Source organism: Melospiza melodia, chromosome 7 (assembly GCF_035770615.1).
Source record: "Melospiza melodia melodia isolate bMelMel2 chromosome 7, bMelMel2.pri, whole genome shotgun sequence".
Taxonomy (NCBI): Eukaryota; Metazoa; Chordata; class Aves; order Passeriformes; family Passerellidae; genus Melospiza; species Melospiza melodia.
In genome coordinates, this window is record NC_086200.1 from 12,627,052 (window position 1) to 12,645,426 (window position 18,375).

General features: G+C 47.6%; 1 protein-coding gene across 1 annotated transcript; it reads left to right on the forward strand.

Annotated features, from left to right (window-relative positions):
* Nucleotides 1-5,739: 5,739 nt before the first annotated feature.
* On the forward strand, nt 5,740-6,291 carry LOC134420880 (olfactory receptor 14J1-like; the record flags this gene model as incomplete). The annotated part of the gene is made up of 1 exon (XM_063161290.1): nt 5,740-6,291. A coding segment is annotated over one exon (552 nt), but the record flags the coding sequence as incomplete, so codon positions are not given.
* Between the last annotated feature and the right edge of the window lie 12,084 nt (nt 6,292-18,375).

An 18,375-nucleotide genomic window follows, 5' to 3' on the forward strand; every position in this document is an offset into this window, starting at 1 on the left:
AGACTGCTGCTGGCAGTGTGAGAGCTCATGGCACCAGAAGTTCATTGTGACACAGCAAGGCCTGATGGAACCAAGGGTCCCTTGTTAAACTGTGTGGCCTCATGGAACCATGAGCCATTGTGACACAACAGGGCCTCATGGAACCATGGAGACCATTTTTACACTTGGAGGCCTTGAGAAACCAAATGGCCATTGTGGAACTTCAGAGCCTTTTGGAGCCAAGGGAACCATGGTGACACTGTGGGGCTCCATGAAACCAATGGTCTGTTGTGACACTGCAAGGCCCTATGCAATCATGGAGACCATTGTGACACTACAAGGCCTCATGGAAGCAAGGAACCATTGTGACACTGTGGGGTCTTGGCAGGCCAGGGGGCAGTTGTCACACTGTGTGGCACCATGGAACCAAGGAGTCCATTTTGACACTGCAGGGCCCCATGGAACTAAAGATTCATGCAGCAGTCCAGGACCCCATGCAACCAAAGTTCAATTGTGACATTGTGGGGCCTCATGGAATCCTGGAGGCCATGATGACACTTGGAGGCCTCGTTGAATCAAGGGGCTCTGCAGGGCCTCATGGAACCAAGGAGACCCTTCTGACATTGTGAGTCCCCGTGGAACCATGGGTCCACTGTGATACTGCAGCCCCAAGGAGACCCCTGTGACACTGCCAGGCCTCAAGGAAGCAAGGGACCATTGTGAAACACTGGAGCCCCATGGAAACAAGAGGCCAGAGTGACACATCTGGGCCTGATGGAACCAAGGATCCAATATGACACCACCAGTGTGACACTGCAGGGCCCCATGGAAACAAGGGAACAGGGAACAGGTCTGGTTGCTTGGCCTGACTGGTCCAACTGCCCTTGGCATGTCCAGGGTCTCTTCTCATGTATCCCTGAAACCCTGGGGCTCTGGGCTTTCCTTCAAATGGAAAAGAACTGCCCTTCTCATTCAAGCATCCATGGCCAAATTGGGATTCCCCCTCCACAATTCCCAATATCCAGGGATTGTTCCCAGATAAAAGCTGCCATTACAACACGTCTCGCTGCCCTCGGCTTCCTGAGAGCTGGGTCTCACCTGACTGCAGACACTGGGTCTTTGTGCTTTCCTTCCTATGGAAAAGAAACATCCCTCCTGCACAGGCACCCACGGCCAAAACTTTTACTTATCCTCCAAAATTCCTACATTCAAGGGTTTTTTCTCCCAGACAAGATCTCCCAGTACAAATAGGTCTGGCTGGTCTTGGCTTCTGGTGGTTGCCTTAAATCTGCCCTGAAAGCCTGGGGTTCTGCCCTTTCCTTCCTAAGGGAAAAGAACCATCCTACTTCACCAGGTGCCCACAGCTGAAATTGGGATTCCACCTTCAAAAGTCCGATATCCAATTATTGCTCCTACACAAAAGCTGACATTACAGACAGGTCTGGCTGGCCTTGGTCTCTGGTGCCTGCAGTTCATCAGCCCCTGAAGCACTGGGGTTCTGTGCTTTCCTTCCTATGGAAAAGAATCTTCTTATTCCTCCATGGCCAAAATTGCTACTCCTCCTAAAACATTAACTATATGAAGGGTTTCTCCCAGACAAAACCTGCCAGCTCTGGCTGGCACTGTGGGCTCTGATGGCCACCTCTCATTTACCCCTGAAACACTGGGGCTTTTTGCCTTCCTTGTGATGGAAACAGAACAGTCTCCTCATCCAGGGGCCATGGCCAAATTTGAGTTTTGGCCCCTAAATTTCATATATCCAAGGATAGCTCCCAAGCAAAAGCTGCCAGGAGAGACAAGTCTGGCTAGCTTGGCCTCCCAGAGCTGCTTCTCATCTACCATGAAACCCTGGGGCTCTCTGCTTTCCTTCAGATGGAAAAGAAAGGGCCTTTTTATCAAGGGACCAGTGGCCAAAACTTGTATTCTACCTCCCAAATTCTGTGTATTCAAGGATTTCTCTCACGCACAAGCTGCAATTCCAGAAAGGTCTGGCTCGCCTTGGCCCTTGGTGGCTGCTGCTCATCTGCCTCTGAAACACTGGGCCTCTGCTTTCCTTCCAATGGAAGAGAATCGTTGCTCACATCAAAGTGCCCATGGGCAAAACTGAAATTTGGCCTAAAAAATTCCATCTATACAAGGATTGCTCCAAGGTAAAAGTAGCCAGGACACACAGGTCTGACTGCTTTTGTCCTGAGGTGATTTTCTTAGACTATGAGCAGAATGTTTTCATTTGCCAATACCATGGAGAGGGCCCAGAGATCTCCCAAGGTGGGGTTTGGAGGCCTGAAGCACATGAGCACAAAATAGGGACAAAGGGGCTCTGTGCTCAGTGGGGTGGAGACTGAGGACAGCAGAGGAGAGCCCTGGAATGGACTGAATGGTGGTTTCAGAGATGGTGGATCCTTTTGACATAGTAGAGAACAGACAGAGAAGGAAAGAATTAATACAAAGGGCAGATAGGGAGGGCCAGACAGGACCCAAAGAGAAAGGAATTTCCCTCCCAGGGCAGGGCTGTGGTGCAGCACATCCCCCAGAAGGAGTCTGGGTCAGCCCCAGGCTCTGTGTGGGCAGGCAGAGGCAGGCAGGAGGCAGAGCTGTCAGCAAAGGAAGGGCCCAGCCAGGTGGGGCAGCCGGGGGATGCCGACAGCCTGCAGGGACAGAGGCGCAGGGCAGGGACACCGTGGGACAGCCTGGGCTGCACAGGGCACAGGGATGGGCAGCAGCTGCAAGACAGCCCTGACAGAGCCAACTTGGGCAGCACTTTGGCCATGGCTGCTGGGCCTGGGCCTGAGGCAGGAGCAGGAGACAAGTGACCCTTGCAGGCCTGGGGCCTCATTGCCTCCTTGTCCCTGCTCAGCAGCCTGGCAGGGGCCGCCCCATGCTCCTGCCCTTGCCATTGCACATCCCCACATGCCAGTGCCCATCCCGGGAAGAGCCCTGAGCAAGGAGGGAGGGACAGGATCTGCCTGGCCAGGGGCTGGGGCTGAGGCCTTGGCCCTTTGCATTCCTGAAACACATCCAGGTGTGCTCAGCACCAGAGACACCTTTGCCTTATTTGTCCCCAGCTGTCATCATTGCCTCCAGTGTTCTGCTCTAACTGGAACCTAGGGACACATTGTGACTTGTGTTCCTCAGTGGGACCCATAACAACTTCAAGAAACTTTGGAGTTTAAATTAAACTTTGATTTATTGAGAAGTTTTCTGAACACTCTCTCAGGGACTGAGTCTGATGTAAACAACACCAAAGCCCCGAGAGGGTCATTAAAATCCTTGTGCTGTGTCTGTGCTGCTGAGCTGGGCTGGGCTCCTGGCACAGAGGCAGCTCCTTGAAAACCAAGAAGAGCTTCAAAAAGACATTTCTGCTGAGGAGCAGCTCCTCTCCTAACCCAGCAGGGCTGGGGCACTGCCTGAAGCCACCCCGGGCACAGCACAGAGGCACAGAGAGCTTCAATCAGGCAGGACTGGGAAGGGGCTGAGAAGTGTCTGGGGCAGAATCACTGCCAGCCATTGGCACAGGAACCTCTGGCTGCAGGACAATGCAGCTGCAGCTCCTCCAGTGATCTCCTAAAGCTGGAATATCTCAATGCCTACAGACTCTGTGAGTACAACTCTGAATATTCCTGGTGCAGGGGAGGTGAAATGCCCAGGAAGCTTTGACATGCTGAGGAATGCTGGTCAGTCATAAAATATTTCCAATACAAGGATTTCATTAAAAATTAGGACATTTCCAAAGACTTTGTATTCAGTTTCCTAATATTGGAGAATGGCAGGGACCGGGGGGATTAATAATAAAATCGGATTATGAATTATTAATTATGAAATTTTAAAAGTTCACAAGACATTGGAACTGTTATTTTTGTGTTCTGTAGATTCACAGGAGATCCTGAATGTACTTTCAGCCATTCTGCTCATGGACAGCACCAGAATGCCCTCTGCTGGACGCATCAGGCTCAGTCTGAGCTGTCCTTTGTCCCACGTGCAAACAGAACCTGCCCCAGCCAGTGCCCTGCAAACAGGCAGGGTTCTGTAGGGCCAAGGAGAGTGCACAGAGATTTGGGGTCTGTGAGTGCTGGCATGGAGAGATCAGGCACAGGGAAACACCTGCAGGAGGGAAATCTCCAGGAAGCAGAGAGAAGATTGGGCAAGGAGAGAAAACAATACCCAGAGATGCTGTGGCAGGAAGAGTTTAGAGATGCCCACAGGATCCCCTCCAGTGCAGCCCCTCCCTCTGAACAAGCCCCCTCCCTCCTGTGCCCCAGCCAAGCCTCTGCTCTCAGGGCTGGGGCTCCAAGGCGTGCAGCCCCTCCTGTGCAGGCAGAGCTGCAGCAGAGCCGTGGGGCAGCTCTGCAGCCCTGGGCCCAGTTCCCTCTGCAGAGCACAGGGCTGGGAGCAGCTGCCCGGCCCTGGGGGCTCTGGCAGGGGGCACAGCTGGCTCAGGGTGATGCTGTCCCCAGTGCCCGGCTCTGAGCAATGCTGTCAGTGCAGCCAGGTAAGGAGCTGCACTCCCTCAATCCAATGCCATCATAAGGACACCTGGAATCTCCCTGAGATTTCAGTCCAAGCTTTGAGCTTCAATCCAGGATACAAACCTGTTCTGTAGCATCTCTGTGTTATCTAAAAGCCCCATGGTGTGACACAGAATGTCTATGATGAGAAAATGCTGTTGGGTTGGTGAAATGAGCCCCGTCCTGGGTACAAATGTGGGGCTGAGACCTTGAGAAGGGGATGGACATTTGGTGGACTGTGGGGATCCATCTGCTCTCAGCAATGTCAGGATGGTTTTTAAAGGAAACATGGGAGGGTGATCATCCTCTGTCTGGGAAAGGTGATAGCCTAGAGAATCCTAGAACAGGACAGGGTGACAGACCTCCTCCCCTTCGTCTCCACTCACTACCTTGCCTCAGAGAACTCACTGTTCTCCCTGAGGGCAGCAGAAATGCAGAGAGTTTCTGACATCCAAAAATAATCAGCAGGGGAGATGAAGAAAAACTGTAAATAACACTAGTACATTTAAACAGACTATAGCATTCCTGTTCTCTGGCAGTGGGAGGGCAGATGCTGACAGGGCTGTCTGTGTTAACAGAGATTCAAAGTGGAACACGAGGACAGATCCCTGTGCACCTCCTATGTCTGCACATCAAGGCTGAACTATAAAAACCTCTGTGTGTACCTGCCCTGAACCTGAAGTCCCACTCAGGCAGCACCAGCCAGGGCTCTACACTTGGAGCTGAAGGAAAATCTGCTGGAAATTGAAAAGGGTGTGAGAGTGTTACAGGAGAAGGGCCTATGGAAATAGGCTTTGATTTTGCTGGAAGAAGTTTCTCCCAACTGGTCACTGACTTTTCTCAATGAACAGCTCCCAATGGCCAGAGAAATCAAATGTCCAACAGCAGCTCCATCAGGCACTTCCTCCTGCTGGCATTGGCAGACACGCGGCAGCTGCAGCTCCTGCACTTCTGCCTCTTGCTGGGCATCTCCCTGGCTGCCCTCCTGGGCAACGGCCTCATCATCAGCGCCGTAGCCTGCAGCCACCACCTGCACACGCCCATGTTCTTCTTCCTGTTCAACCTGGCCCTCACTGACCTGGGCATGATCTGCACCACTGTCCCCAAAGCCATGCACAATTCCCTCTGGGACACCAGGAACATCTCCTACACAGGATGTGCTGCACAGCTCTTTTTCTTTGTGTTCTTCATCTCAGCAGAGCTTTCCCTGCTGACCATCATGTGCTACGACCGCTACGTGTCCATCTGCAAACCCCTGCACTACGGGACCCTCCTGGGCAGCAGAGCTTGTGCCCACATGGCAGCAGCTGCCTGGGCCACTGGCTTTCTCTATTCACTGCTGCACACAGCCAATACATTTTCCCTGCCCCTGTGCCATGGCAATGCCCTGGGCCAGTTCTTCTGTGAAATCCCACAGATCCTCAAGCTCTCCTGCTCCAAATCCTACCTCAGGGAGCTTGGGCTTCTGGCTGTAAGTGTCTGTGTAGCCTCAAGCTGTTTTGTGTTCATTGTTTTCTCCTATGTGCAGATCTTCAGGGCTGTGCTGAGGATCCCCTCTGAGCAGGGACGGCACAAAGCCTTTTCCACCTGCCTCCCTCACCTGGCTGTGGTCTCCCTGTTTCTCAGCACTACCTTTTTTGCCTACCTGAAGCCCCCCTCCATCTCCTCCCCATCCCTTGATCTAGCCCTGTCAGTTTTGTACTCAGTGGTGACTCCAGCCCTGAACCCCCTCATCTACAGCCTGAGGAACCAGCAGCTCAAGGCTTCCATGTGGGCACTGATGACTGGATGCTTTCAGAAACATTAAACTACTGGCCCGTTTCTGCCAATCACTTGTAATAAAAGTAATCTTCAATACTTCTTGTTAGTTCCACTTTAGAGCTTCTTTATCTTTGTTTTAATTTTAAAATATTGTCTACAAAGTGATGTCATTGTTTGTGCCGTTTCTCATTATGTTTCCCTTCTCCTTTACTGTGACCCACAGCCTGTTTCTATGAGGAGCTGTGATCTCAGTGGCTTTAAAGGAACAAAAGGATCTCCCAGCAAAGTTTTCACCAGAGATCCTCCTTTTGTTCCTTCTCTGGAGCTGCAGCAGCAATGTCTGTGTGCAGAGCTGGGGGCAGATCAGTGCTGGCCCAGCAGCTGTGCCCAGCAGCAGCAGCACTTGGTGTTGCCAGTGCTGCTGCCATGGCCCTGCCCCGCTGCCCTGGTGGCCCTGGTGTTGCTGCAGGGCCTGAGTGCTCTCGGGGCCGGGCACAGCCCTGGGGGTGGCCGTGCCGGGGCTGCAGCAGGGACAGGCCATGGGCACTGCTGGGGCAGCCCTGACGCCTCAGCCCAGGGCCTGGGGGCTCCAGGCTCCTTGCCCAGGCTCTCTCAAGAACACAGCCAGACCAATGCTCAGCACAGAAACCCCCGTGAGCAGCCCCATGCTGTTGGTGTGGGGACATGAACCTGAGGGAGCACAAATGCCATCAGCCCCTGGGGCCAGCAAGGGCTGGGGGGTCACCAGCTTTGTCCGGGCCTCTGCAGTCAGCCAGAAAGTTTGTTCCCATCAGCTGGGAGTTTCCTGTCCCACTGCAGACGCTGTTGCTCAGAGCCAGGGCTGCCTGGCAGCCACCCCCAGACTGCCCTGAGCATTTCCTTGGCTTCACCTTTGCTTTCTTTGCTCTGTCTGGCACAAATTTCTTCCTGTTGCCCATCCCTGTTCCCTGCCCTGCAAACAGCCCATCCCTGTTTGCCCTTTCCTCTCTGGCCCCACTCCCCATTGCAGTTCCTGACTTGGCACCATGGAAACATCCCTTGGGGAGCAGGATCATCCTACCAGTGCTGCAGGAATCTTCTGCAGGATCATCCTACAACTGCTGCAGGAATTGTCTGCAGGCTCCTGCAGTGTCTTCTGCTGCTCCCTTGCCAGAGGCACACCAGGCCAGGGGGGCACATCTGGGCTGCTGTGTCTGGCTCTGGGGCTCCCTGTTCTGGGCAGTGAGGAGGGGCTGCAGAGGCTCTGCAGGACTGACAGGATGGGCTTTGGGGCTGGCAGGAGAAGCTGAGGGACCTGGGCTGCTGGAGCTTCTGAAGAGGAGGCCCAGGACTCATCATGCAACTGCTCCAAGGGTGGTTTCAGAAAATCACAGAATCACTCAGAATGGAAAAGACCTTGGAGAACATCAAGTCCAACCTGTGCCCTGACACCAGCTTGTGTCCCTGAGCCTCTTCTTCTCACCAATAAAAAACCCAAGCTCCCTCAACCACACCACACATGACTTGTTCTCCTTTCTCCCCAGCCTTGTTGCCCTTCTCTGGACATGCTCCAGCCCTTCCATGGCCTTCCTAAATTGGGGGGCCCAGAACTGGACACAGCATTTAAGGGGCTGCCCAACCAGTCCTGAGCACAGGGGGAGAATCCCTGCCCTGCTCCTGCTGGCCACACCATTCCTGATCCAGGCCAGGAGCCATTGGCCTTCTTGCCCACCTGGGCACTCTGCTGGCTCATGCCCAGCCTGCTGCCCATCAGTCCCTGTAGGTCCCTTTCTGCCTGGCTGCTGTCCAGCCACTCTGTCCCCAGCCTGTAGCACTGCAGGGGTTGTTGTGGCCAAAGTGCAGGACCCAGCACTTGGACTTGTTGAACCTCACCTTGTTGGATTTGGGCCCTGGATCCAGCCTGTCCAGGTCCCTGTGCAGAGCCCACCTACCCTCCAGCAGATCCACACTCACACCCAGCTTGGTGTCATCTGCAGATTTCCTGATGCTGGACTCAGAAATGTCCCCTGTCCAGGGACACAGACACTTATTAGTGACCGTGGATCACCTCACCCATTGGGTAGAGGCATTCCCGACCAAAACAGAGACAGCCCAAGCAGCCACAAAAGCAATCCTAGAAAACATCAATCCCCAATATGGGTTGATAAATAATGTCGATTCTGACCAAGGTCCACAATTTGCTGCCAAAGTCTTACAACAAGTTGTTGAAGCCCTGGGAATGAAATGGAGGTTGCACAACCCATTGGCATCCCTGGAGCTCCAGAAGAGTAGAAAGAATGAATAAAACCATGAAAAACACGTTAACTAAATTAGTTACAGAAACCCAGATGAATTGGCTTAAATGTCTACCCTTAGCACTGTTACAAATTAGAACAAGGCCTCAAACAGGTATAAGAGTCTCACCTTATGAAATGATGTTTGGACTCCCCTTCTTGACAACCCCGTATAGCACGGAAATTTATCCAGAAGGAGAGACAGCCACCCAAAAATAGGTAAAGGCCATAGGAAGGAGATTCAAAGATCTGAGGAAAAAGGGTTATCTCCCTCAAACCTCTCCCTTAGACACTAAGGGACATAACATCAATCCAGGGGACTGGGTGTTAGCAAAATCATGGAACTCTGCACCTTTAACCTCTAAGTTTGAAGGCCCTTTTCAGGTCCTACTCACCACCAATACAGCCATACGACCCAAGAGAGGGGGTGGACACATATAACCCAGACTAAAGGACCTGCACCACCTCCCACTGAAGAGTCAAAACCAACCACATCCCCTACTAAGTCTTCTAATGAATGGAATGTGACTAATCACTCAGACAATCTAAAACTAACCCTCCAGAGGAGACCTAAAGACTATTGGAGACTGTCTATAGTCAAAAACTTGTTAAGAACTGTTTAAATAATCAAAACTTGTTAAGAACTGTTAAAAATTGCAGTTAATGCTATTTATATTTTACTTTTGAGTTTGAAAAGTTGATACTCTTCTGTTGCATGTATTATTAGTTAGTGTTTATTAAATAATGAAGAATTTTTAGTTTGCGTTGGAGCCTTTGTTTGTTTCGGCGTATATTATGATTTTGTAGGATTAGGCATAAGGTGTATTATGATTTTGTAGGATTAGCATAAAATCATACTATTATTTTGTAGGGTTAGGCATAAGAGTAAATACCTTGTTATTTGTTTGGTGTGAGTATTTTATCTATCATTTTGGATGCCGAAAATTCTTAAAGTCATCTGACCATTGAGTTCAAGGTTTTTAGATTAATGCTTTTGTGTTAAAAATTTAAAATACCCCAGTGAACTCCAATCTTAGTGTATAAAGTAATCTCCTATACAACATCCCTCAGGGCAAAAATAAATTAGTAAAGAAAAGTCAAATGTGTTGACACTGAGAGAATAAAAAACTCTGTACTAAAACCAACGAGCTCTTCTGTAGGAGAAAAGCATAACCAGGAGGCAAGGCTGGGTGAGTCTACATTCCGCCTAAAAACAGCCACTCCAATCACTGGGTGCAGCTCAGTAGTTGTAGAGTTTAGGGGAATGCCTCATACCAGACTCCTGGGAATGCTCTTACTGATCTTACTGGTTAACATCACGCTGGGAAGTCAGAAGAGCCCATGTGCTAAATGTTACTACCTCCTTTACAGAGGGGAAGAAACCGGATCTTTAATACGAGTACATACAAATTTAAACCTAAACTGTGTCAACCTCTCTCTGTTAGCAACCTGTCAAGGGGAAGGCAAGACTTACTGGATTTCACAAAATATAGAATGACTGCAATGACTGCTTGGGAAGCGTCATATAGGAGATGCTTGGCTTTGCTTTGAACCTAAGTCCAATTAAAAGGCAAAGCAAACTTAATAAAAGAGAAAGAAGTAACAACATCAGTAGATGAGAAAGAAGACCTAGAAACATCTCGTGGGAAAAACTTGTTCACAGATTTAGTGGGAAAGATCAGTAAAGAGTTACATTTAACTAATTGCTGGATCTGTGGAAATACACAAATGGCCGAAGTCTGGCCTTGGGAAGGGATCAGCTTAAGACCAATAGATATCCTAAAATAGACACAAACAAGACAAAAAGTACCAGCTATTGGACATATAGGAACAGAATGGTGGGAATGAAAGTCTAAAATAATTGGAGAAGAGTAGTGTATATCTAGGAAAGGGAAAATGCATAAAATGTATAAATTTATAAAACCCCAGTAGGAGAAATATCCTGTAAGAGATATTTAGAAATAAAACATCCATTAGCTGGGGAGGTCCCTAGAGAACCCAATAAATACCTGAAGTATTATTTATTCTTTATATATTGGATAAATAAATATTATTTATTAAATAACAAACAATACCATTTTAATTTATTAATTTTAAACTTATTAAATAATGAATAATATTTTAATTTATTAGAATATTATTTATTAAATAATAGGAAGTAATATTAATTTATTAAAAGAGTATTTTAATATTATTAAATCATTCATTAAATATTATTATATATTAATGTTATATATAATATTAATATTATATTATATTATATTATATTATATTATATTATATTATATTATATTATATTATATTATATTATATTATATTATATTATATTATATTATATTATATTAATATATATTATTATATATAATATTATTGATTAATATATATTATATATCATATATTATTATTATAATATATATATTATATATTATATTAAATATAAAATAATATATCATATATATACTAAAATATATATTATAATTATATATCATATATTATGTATTATATATGATATATTATATATAAAAATATTAATTATATGTAATATATATAATTATATATATAATATAATATAATATATATAAAATTAATATTATTATATTAATTGTATATTAGTTATATATAAGTTATATATAATGTATTTAATAATCAATATAGAATCTATTATATATATTATAATATAATATAATATAATATAATATAATATAATATAGTATAATATAATATAATATAGTATAATATAATATATATAATATATATAATATAATATAATATAATATAATATAATATAATATAATATAATACATATTATATATATAAGCTATGTTATATATTAATATAATAGTAGTAATAATAATAATAATAATAATAATAATAATGATAATAATAATAATAATAATAATAATAATAATAATAATAATAATAATAGTAATAAATACATTTAACACTGAAAATCCATTGAGAAGAAAGAAACAGGGTGTATCTACCGAGAAGGATCTAAACTCCATGAGTGTACTGGAAAAGGAATTAATGAAGGAATAAATAAAGTAATAAATAAAGAAATAAATAAAGGAATAAAAGGAATAGACCCATTCTGGGGAGTGAGAGAAATATCCAAGTACTGGGAATTTCCAATGACTCTCAGTGATGCTTCCTGGAAAGCTCCAGAAAACCTGGTTTGGATATGTGGGAATGTGGCTTACACTGAATTACCCGGGGAGTGGAGCAGCACTTGCACTATCGGAATTATTACACCGTCATTTTTCTTACTCCCAAAAGAGTCTGGATTGAACCAAGGGGTCCCAGTATGTGATTATTTCAACAAATCTAGCTGACCAATAAGAAACTTAATTGAATTTGGAGGAACACAGACACGGAAAAACACAGTATGGAACACCCAGGAAATAATTTGCACTCATGGATCGGCGACCCGGGTTAAAGATGGGTCCTGGGGACACCGGAGCCCAATTTATACGGGGTTAAATCGGATTCTGAGATTACAGGCAGTACTCGAGATGGTATCGAACCAAGCCTCTCTAGCTTTAGACCACATAAATGACCAACTATCCCAAGACTAGAACTGTAGTGTATCAAATCACACTAGCAGTAGATTATTTACTAGCCCATGAAGGAAGTACATGTGGAAAATTTAACTCCTCTGAGTGCTGATTAGAAATGGATGACTGCAGAAGTCATTAGAAATATCTCAAAGGAAATCTGGAAGTTAGCTTATGTTGGAAAACAAGAGTGGACCCCTACATTTGATACCAGCTGGTGGGACAATTTCTGGTCATTAAAAGGAAACTGGTGGGGAAAAAAAACCTTTTTCATCTTATGTGAAATTGCTGGTTTGATCCTCCTACCTTGCATGCTCCCCTGTATAATCCGAGTTGTAGCATCTGCTGTACAAGCAAGTGTAATGACACCAAAGGAGCTTAATAAAAAAGAAGTAAAAGTAATCATGAAGATGAATGATCAAGAACGTGAAGATGCCAAGCAAATTTACAACCAATATTAAAAATTGTACTTTCAAGAAGAAGTAATTGCTAAATGATGCAGGCTTGACCCCAACTGAACAATTAGAGGGGGAAATTGTAGAGAATCAATTGTTAAAGGAGTTGATATAAAGTTCATTGTTAAAGGAGTTAATATAAAGTTCCAATGTTAATTATAGATTGTTTGTTGAATGTTGAATAGTTATGTCAAGTTCCAATGCCAGTTAAAGGATTTATAATTACTTAAATCCCCTCACTGTCAGGTGTTCCCCCCACTGCTCCCGTCAGCATTCAGAAACACATAATCATGAGAATGATTCTGTGCAGGTGCTTTTATTGAAGAGCTCTGGGTGTCAGGGGTACAAACCCAAATCTGTCTCCGACATGCATTCGGGAAAAACATGTTTTTATAGTCAATCCTTATATAACTTTCATGTTTATTATTAAACTTATATTGTTCTATTGTATACATAGATTTCATCCAAGCATGGGCTCCTCGTGACCACCCCCCTCAAACATCTAACATAGTTTCTCAGGATTATTCTTATGAGTATACAATAATTGTATTTAATTACTAAACAATCATCACATCTAACAATTATATCTTTTATCATATACTGCTTATGCAGGTGCAATTTCACATGATCTGGCAAACACAAAGCCTAACATTACCAGAGTCTATTTTTAACATTTTTCTACAGCCCCACTATGTCTAGCTTCTTTCTAATTCCCCGAATTTTAAGATATTAGAATCTTTTACTATCATTCCCACTCCCATCTAAGATGTTGAACCACCCAACACCATAAAGAAGAGGACTGTGTCAGATAATAACCAAATATGAAAATGCCATTAGGCATAACAGAAAAGAATGACCTAATGAAAACCCCTAGAACAACAAGCCACCATGCAAATGAAGAATTAAAATAACACTTCTAAACAGAGAAAACATAACACAACATCAGGACCGTGGTCAGAGCTTTTGCTTTCGTCACACTAACCAGAGCAGGCCAAGAGCAGCACAGGGACCATGGACCTGAAACCAACAGCGCCTACCCAGAGACTCTTGAAAGGAGAGAAAACCCAGCCAAGCCAGGCCTTGCTCAGCATTGCAGTTCCCTGCTCAGAGCCTTGGGCTCCCTGCAATCCTGGCCTCAAGGATCTGCTCTCACCAGGCCTTGGGCAGCCTTTGGCACTCCCTGCCCTCCCTGGGGCCCAGCCATGCTCCAAGGCACTTGGAGTTTTGCTGCTGACTCCTTGAGCAGCTTCTCCATCCTTCTCTGTGTGCCTGAGGCTCCTGGAGCCAGCCCCAAATCCAGCGTGGGGCTGATTAAAATACAGAAAGCCCTCAGGAGCTCTTTGTCTCCCTTCCACTGTTTTTGAGTCTCCAGGGCTTGTGCAGTGATTGGAGTCGGTTTGGAGTTCTCTTCAGGAGGGAGATTCCAAAGTGCACATCAGGATTTTTCTTTTCAGTCAACGGAATATTTTTTTTTTGTTTTCATTTCAGAGAAGAAGGGACAGAAGCATTTCCCAGGTGATCTTGATGCTGAATGTCTCCTTAGGAGGTGTGGGCAGGGAGAAGAATGAGCCCCTTGCAGGCTGAGCCTGTTTGGACAAGCTGCTCCTCACCCCCAACCTCACTATGTCTGACATGGCCCACCGGGGACTGACATCTCAAAACACATAAAAAAATGAAAGTATTTTTCTTTATAAAAAAATTTAATTAATAAATAAAGTTATAAACATAATATTCTAATTTATAATAATATTTTTATTATTTTTATTACATTAGTTTTATATTTTTCTTTAAAAATCTATACATCTTTTAGCAATAAAAAAATTGTCTCTCATGCTAAGAATTCCTTTAATTAATGAATTAATTTAATTAATTAAAACCACAATTCTCTTCATTAATTAATTATTATTTCTTGGCGACTTATTTCTTCCTCTTTATGGTAATTAGTTATATTTGTCGTCTTTTTATCATCTTTTTTTATCATCTTTTTCATCATCTTTTTCTCACACAGGGTCAAGGGGCAGCACTTTGGGGTCCCTGCAGACATTTCTGGGGCACATGGGCACATTTGGAGCACTTTTGGGTCTGGAGAGGGAATTCAGAGAGAACTTGAGGGTCTGGAGGACACTTGGGGAAGCCGGGTGGGCACTTGGAGGGGCACTCAGGGATCCCGAGGGACAGTTCGGGGTCCGGGGCAGCACTTGGGGGTGCAGGGGGCCCCTTGGAGGTCAGGGAGGGGAATTTCGGGCCCTTCGGGTCCGGGCGGGCCCTTGGGGAAAGCGCTGACGGGACTCTCTGGGGCGCGGGGGTTGATGGAAGTTGTAGGCGCAGGTATCATACGATTTAATAGGGCCGCGGAGCATCACGGGAGTTCGAGGCGCAATTGCAATGGCTCTCGGTGGGGCGCGGGGAATGACGGGAGATGAAGTCCCGACTGGAATAGCGCCGGACGTGCACCGCGGAGCATGTTGGGAGCTGAAGTCCCGGAAGTGGCTCGATCACGATGTTTGGGGGTCCGGGACGGCTGTTAGGGGACACTTTTGCGTCCGAGCCGCGACTTGAAACCCTCACGGGAACTTACGGGGAGCTCTAACCGGACTCTGTAGGGCGCGGGACACGGCAGAGTTTTAGGCGCGGGGCTGTTCTGAGGGGATCTGGGGCCGCAGGGGATGAGAGGAGATGAATTTTTACAAGTGACTGTACCGAGCATCTGTGGTGTCAGGACTCAGGAGGTCCGGGGCGCTTTCGGGGGCTCCCGAATGGGCGGTGAGGGGGCACTGAGGGATCGTGGAGGGTCTGGGGAACACTGATGGGACAGACGGGGGCGGATCCTGGGGTACTGTGGAGCGCGGGGCATGACGGGCGTTGTAGTCCCGGCTCCAATGCGGCCTAATGTGGCCGCGAGGAGTCATGGGAGTTGTATGCAAGGAGAAAATATGGCCCCTTTTTGGGCACGGCCCCTAGGCCCAGATTCCTAGTGATGATTGGCTGGGAACGGTGATGGGTGGGAGCCTCGGCAAATGGGATGTGGCGGAGGCGGGAACAGCGAAATCACCCTCCTACCGTCCTTCCAGGGACAGTCCAGTCCATTCCAGTACAGACCAATATAACCCCACTAAAGCCCATTTCATTCCAAGTAGAACCCAGTTCAACCCCAGTGGCCCTCCAGTCCCTCCCAGTGCAGCCCTGTCGGTCCCAATACACTTGAGTTCATTCCCAGTCGTTCCCAGTTCCTCCCAACCTGATCCATATGATGCCCCAGTGTCCCCAGTTTTCTCTGTAATGCCACCAGTGTCCTCAGGTTGTCCCAGTCCTCCCCAGTGTCACTTCCAGTATGTCCCAGTGTCTCCCACAGCGTTCCCAGTACGTCCCAGTCCTCCCCAGTGTCACTCCCAGTATGTCCCAGTGTCTCCCACAGCGTTCCCAGTGTTCCCCAGTTAGTCCCAGTCCTCCCCAGTGTTTCCAAGGACAGTTTCATTTCTCTCGGTGGCAGCCGTGGCAGCCAAACCCAGCAGTGGGGTCAGTGCAGTGCCCATGGCCACAGCCCCTTGCAGGGCCCAGTGCAGCTTGGGCTGATGATCCACCCTCACAGCTGGCCCAGGGCAGCTCTGCAGTGCCTTTGGTGGCACCTGGGGCTGGCACACACCTGAGCAGTGTGTCTGTTTGCACTGGGGAAACTCAGCAGTTTGAGATTGCTGCAAAAAGTAAAAAAAGGGAAAACCCCTCTTAGGCTGAGTGCAGCCAGCTCTCCAAGCACAGCAGGGCCCAGGGCAGTGAGGACAGACAGGATGGGGCTGGGCAATGTGGAGCAAGGTTGTCCACACTGGGTCAGAGCTCCAGGCACAGCTTCTGTGAGCAGGCCAAAGCTGCTGAGGAGAGACCCTGGGTCAATATCAATCACAGAATGCTGCAATCACCTCTGCGCTAAGGAGAAATTTAATCAAAGACACCCTTTAAAATAGGAATGTATATTTTATTCCTGCTCTTTGAAATCTTTCTCCATGATTGGACTAGGAAAACTTTAATGACCCTCTCAGGGCTTTGCTGTTGTTTATATCAGACTCAGTCTTTGAGAGTCAATAACACAAAGTTAAATTTAAACTCCAAATTTTCTTGAAGTTTTAATGGCTCCCACAGAGGGACACCACTGGGAAAGTGTCCCCAGGTTCCAGTTAGAGCAGAACACTGGAAGCAGTGATGGCAGCTGGGGACAAAGAAGGCAAAGGTGTCTCTGGTGCTGAGCAAAGCTGGATGTCTTTCAGGAATGCAAAGGGCCAAGGCCTGAGCCCCAGCCCCTGGCCAGGCAGATCCTGTCCCTCCCTCCTTGCTCAGGACTCTTCCCGGGATGGGCACTGGCATGTGGGGATGTGCAAAGGCAAGGGCAGGAGCATGGGGCGGCCGCTGCCAGGCTGCTGAGCAGGGACAAGGAGGCAATGAGGCCCCAGCCCTGCAAGGGTCACTTGTCCCCTCATGGCCTCAGGCCCAGGACCAGCAGCCATGGCCAAAGTGCTGCCGAAGTTGGCTCTGGCAGGGCTGTCTTGCAGCTGCTGCCCATCCCTGTGCCCTGTGCAGCCCAGGCTGTCCCACGGTGTCCCTGCCCTGTGCCTCTGTCCCTGCAGGCTGTCGGCATCCCCCGGCTGCCCCACCTGGCTGGGCCCTTCCTTTGCTGACAGCTCTGCCTCCTGCCTGCCTCTGCCTGCCCACACAAAGCCTGGGGCTGACCCAGGCTCCTTCTGGGGGATGTGCTGTGCCACAGCCCTGCCCTGGGAGGGAAATTCCTTTCCATAGCAAGGCCTGGTGGACCATGGGTCCATTGTGACACTGTAGAACATCACGGAACCAAGGTGACCGTGTTCTACTGTGGAACCTCATGGAACCAAGGGTGGAAAACCAACTGCAAAACCAAGGAGACTGATGCTGGCAGTGTGAGAGCTCATGGAACCAGAAGTCCATTATGACACAGCAAGGCCTGATGGAACCAAGGGTCCCTTGTTAAACTGTGTGGCCTCATGGAACCGTGAGCCATTGTGACCCAGCAGGGCCTCATGGAACCATGGAGGCCATTTTTACGCTTGGAGGCCTTGAGAAACCAAAAGGCCATTGTAGCACTTGTGGAGCCAAGGGGACCACAGTGACATTGTGGGGCTCCATGTAACCAATGGTCTGTTGTGACACTGCAAGGCCTTATGGGATCATGCAGACCATTGTGACACTAGAAGGCCTTATGGAAGCTAGGAACCATTGTGACATTGTGTGGGCTTGGCAGGCCAAGGGGCAGTTGTCACACTGTGTGGCACCATGGAACCAAGGAGGCCATTGTGACACTCCAGGGCCCCTTGGAACTAAGGATCCATGGAACAGTGCAGGACCCCATGGAACCAAAGGTCCATTGGGACATTGCAGGGCCTCATGGAATCCTGGAGGCCATGATGACACTTGGAGGCCTAGTTGAATCAAGGGGCTCTGCAGGGCCTCATGGAACCAGGGAGACCCTTCTGACATTGTGAGTCCCTATGGAACCAAGGGTTCATTGTGACACTGCAGCACCAAGGAGACCCCTGTGACACTGCCAGGCCTCATGGAAGCAAGGGACCATTGTGACACTGTGAAGACCCATGGACACAAGAGGCCAGTGGGTCACATCTGGACCTGATGGAACCAAGGATCCAATATGACACCACCACTGTGACACTGCAGGGCCCCATGGAAACAAGGGAACAGGGAACAGGTCTGGTTGGCTTGGCCTGACTGGTCCAACTGCCCTTGGCATGTCGAGGGTCTCTTCTCATGTACCCCTGAAACCCTGGGGCTCTGGGCTTTCCTTCAAATGGAAAAGAACTGCCTTTCTCAT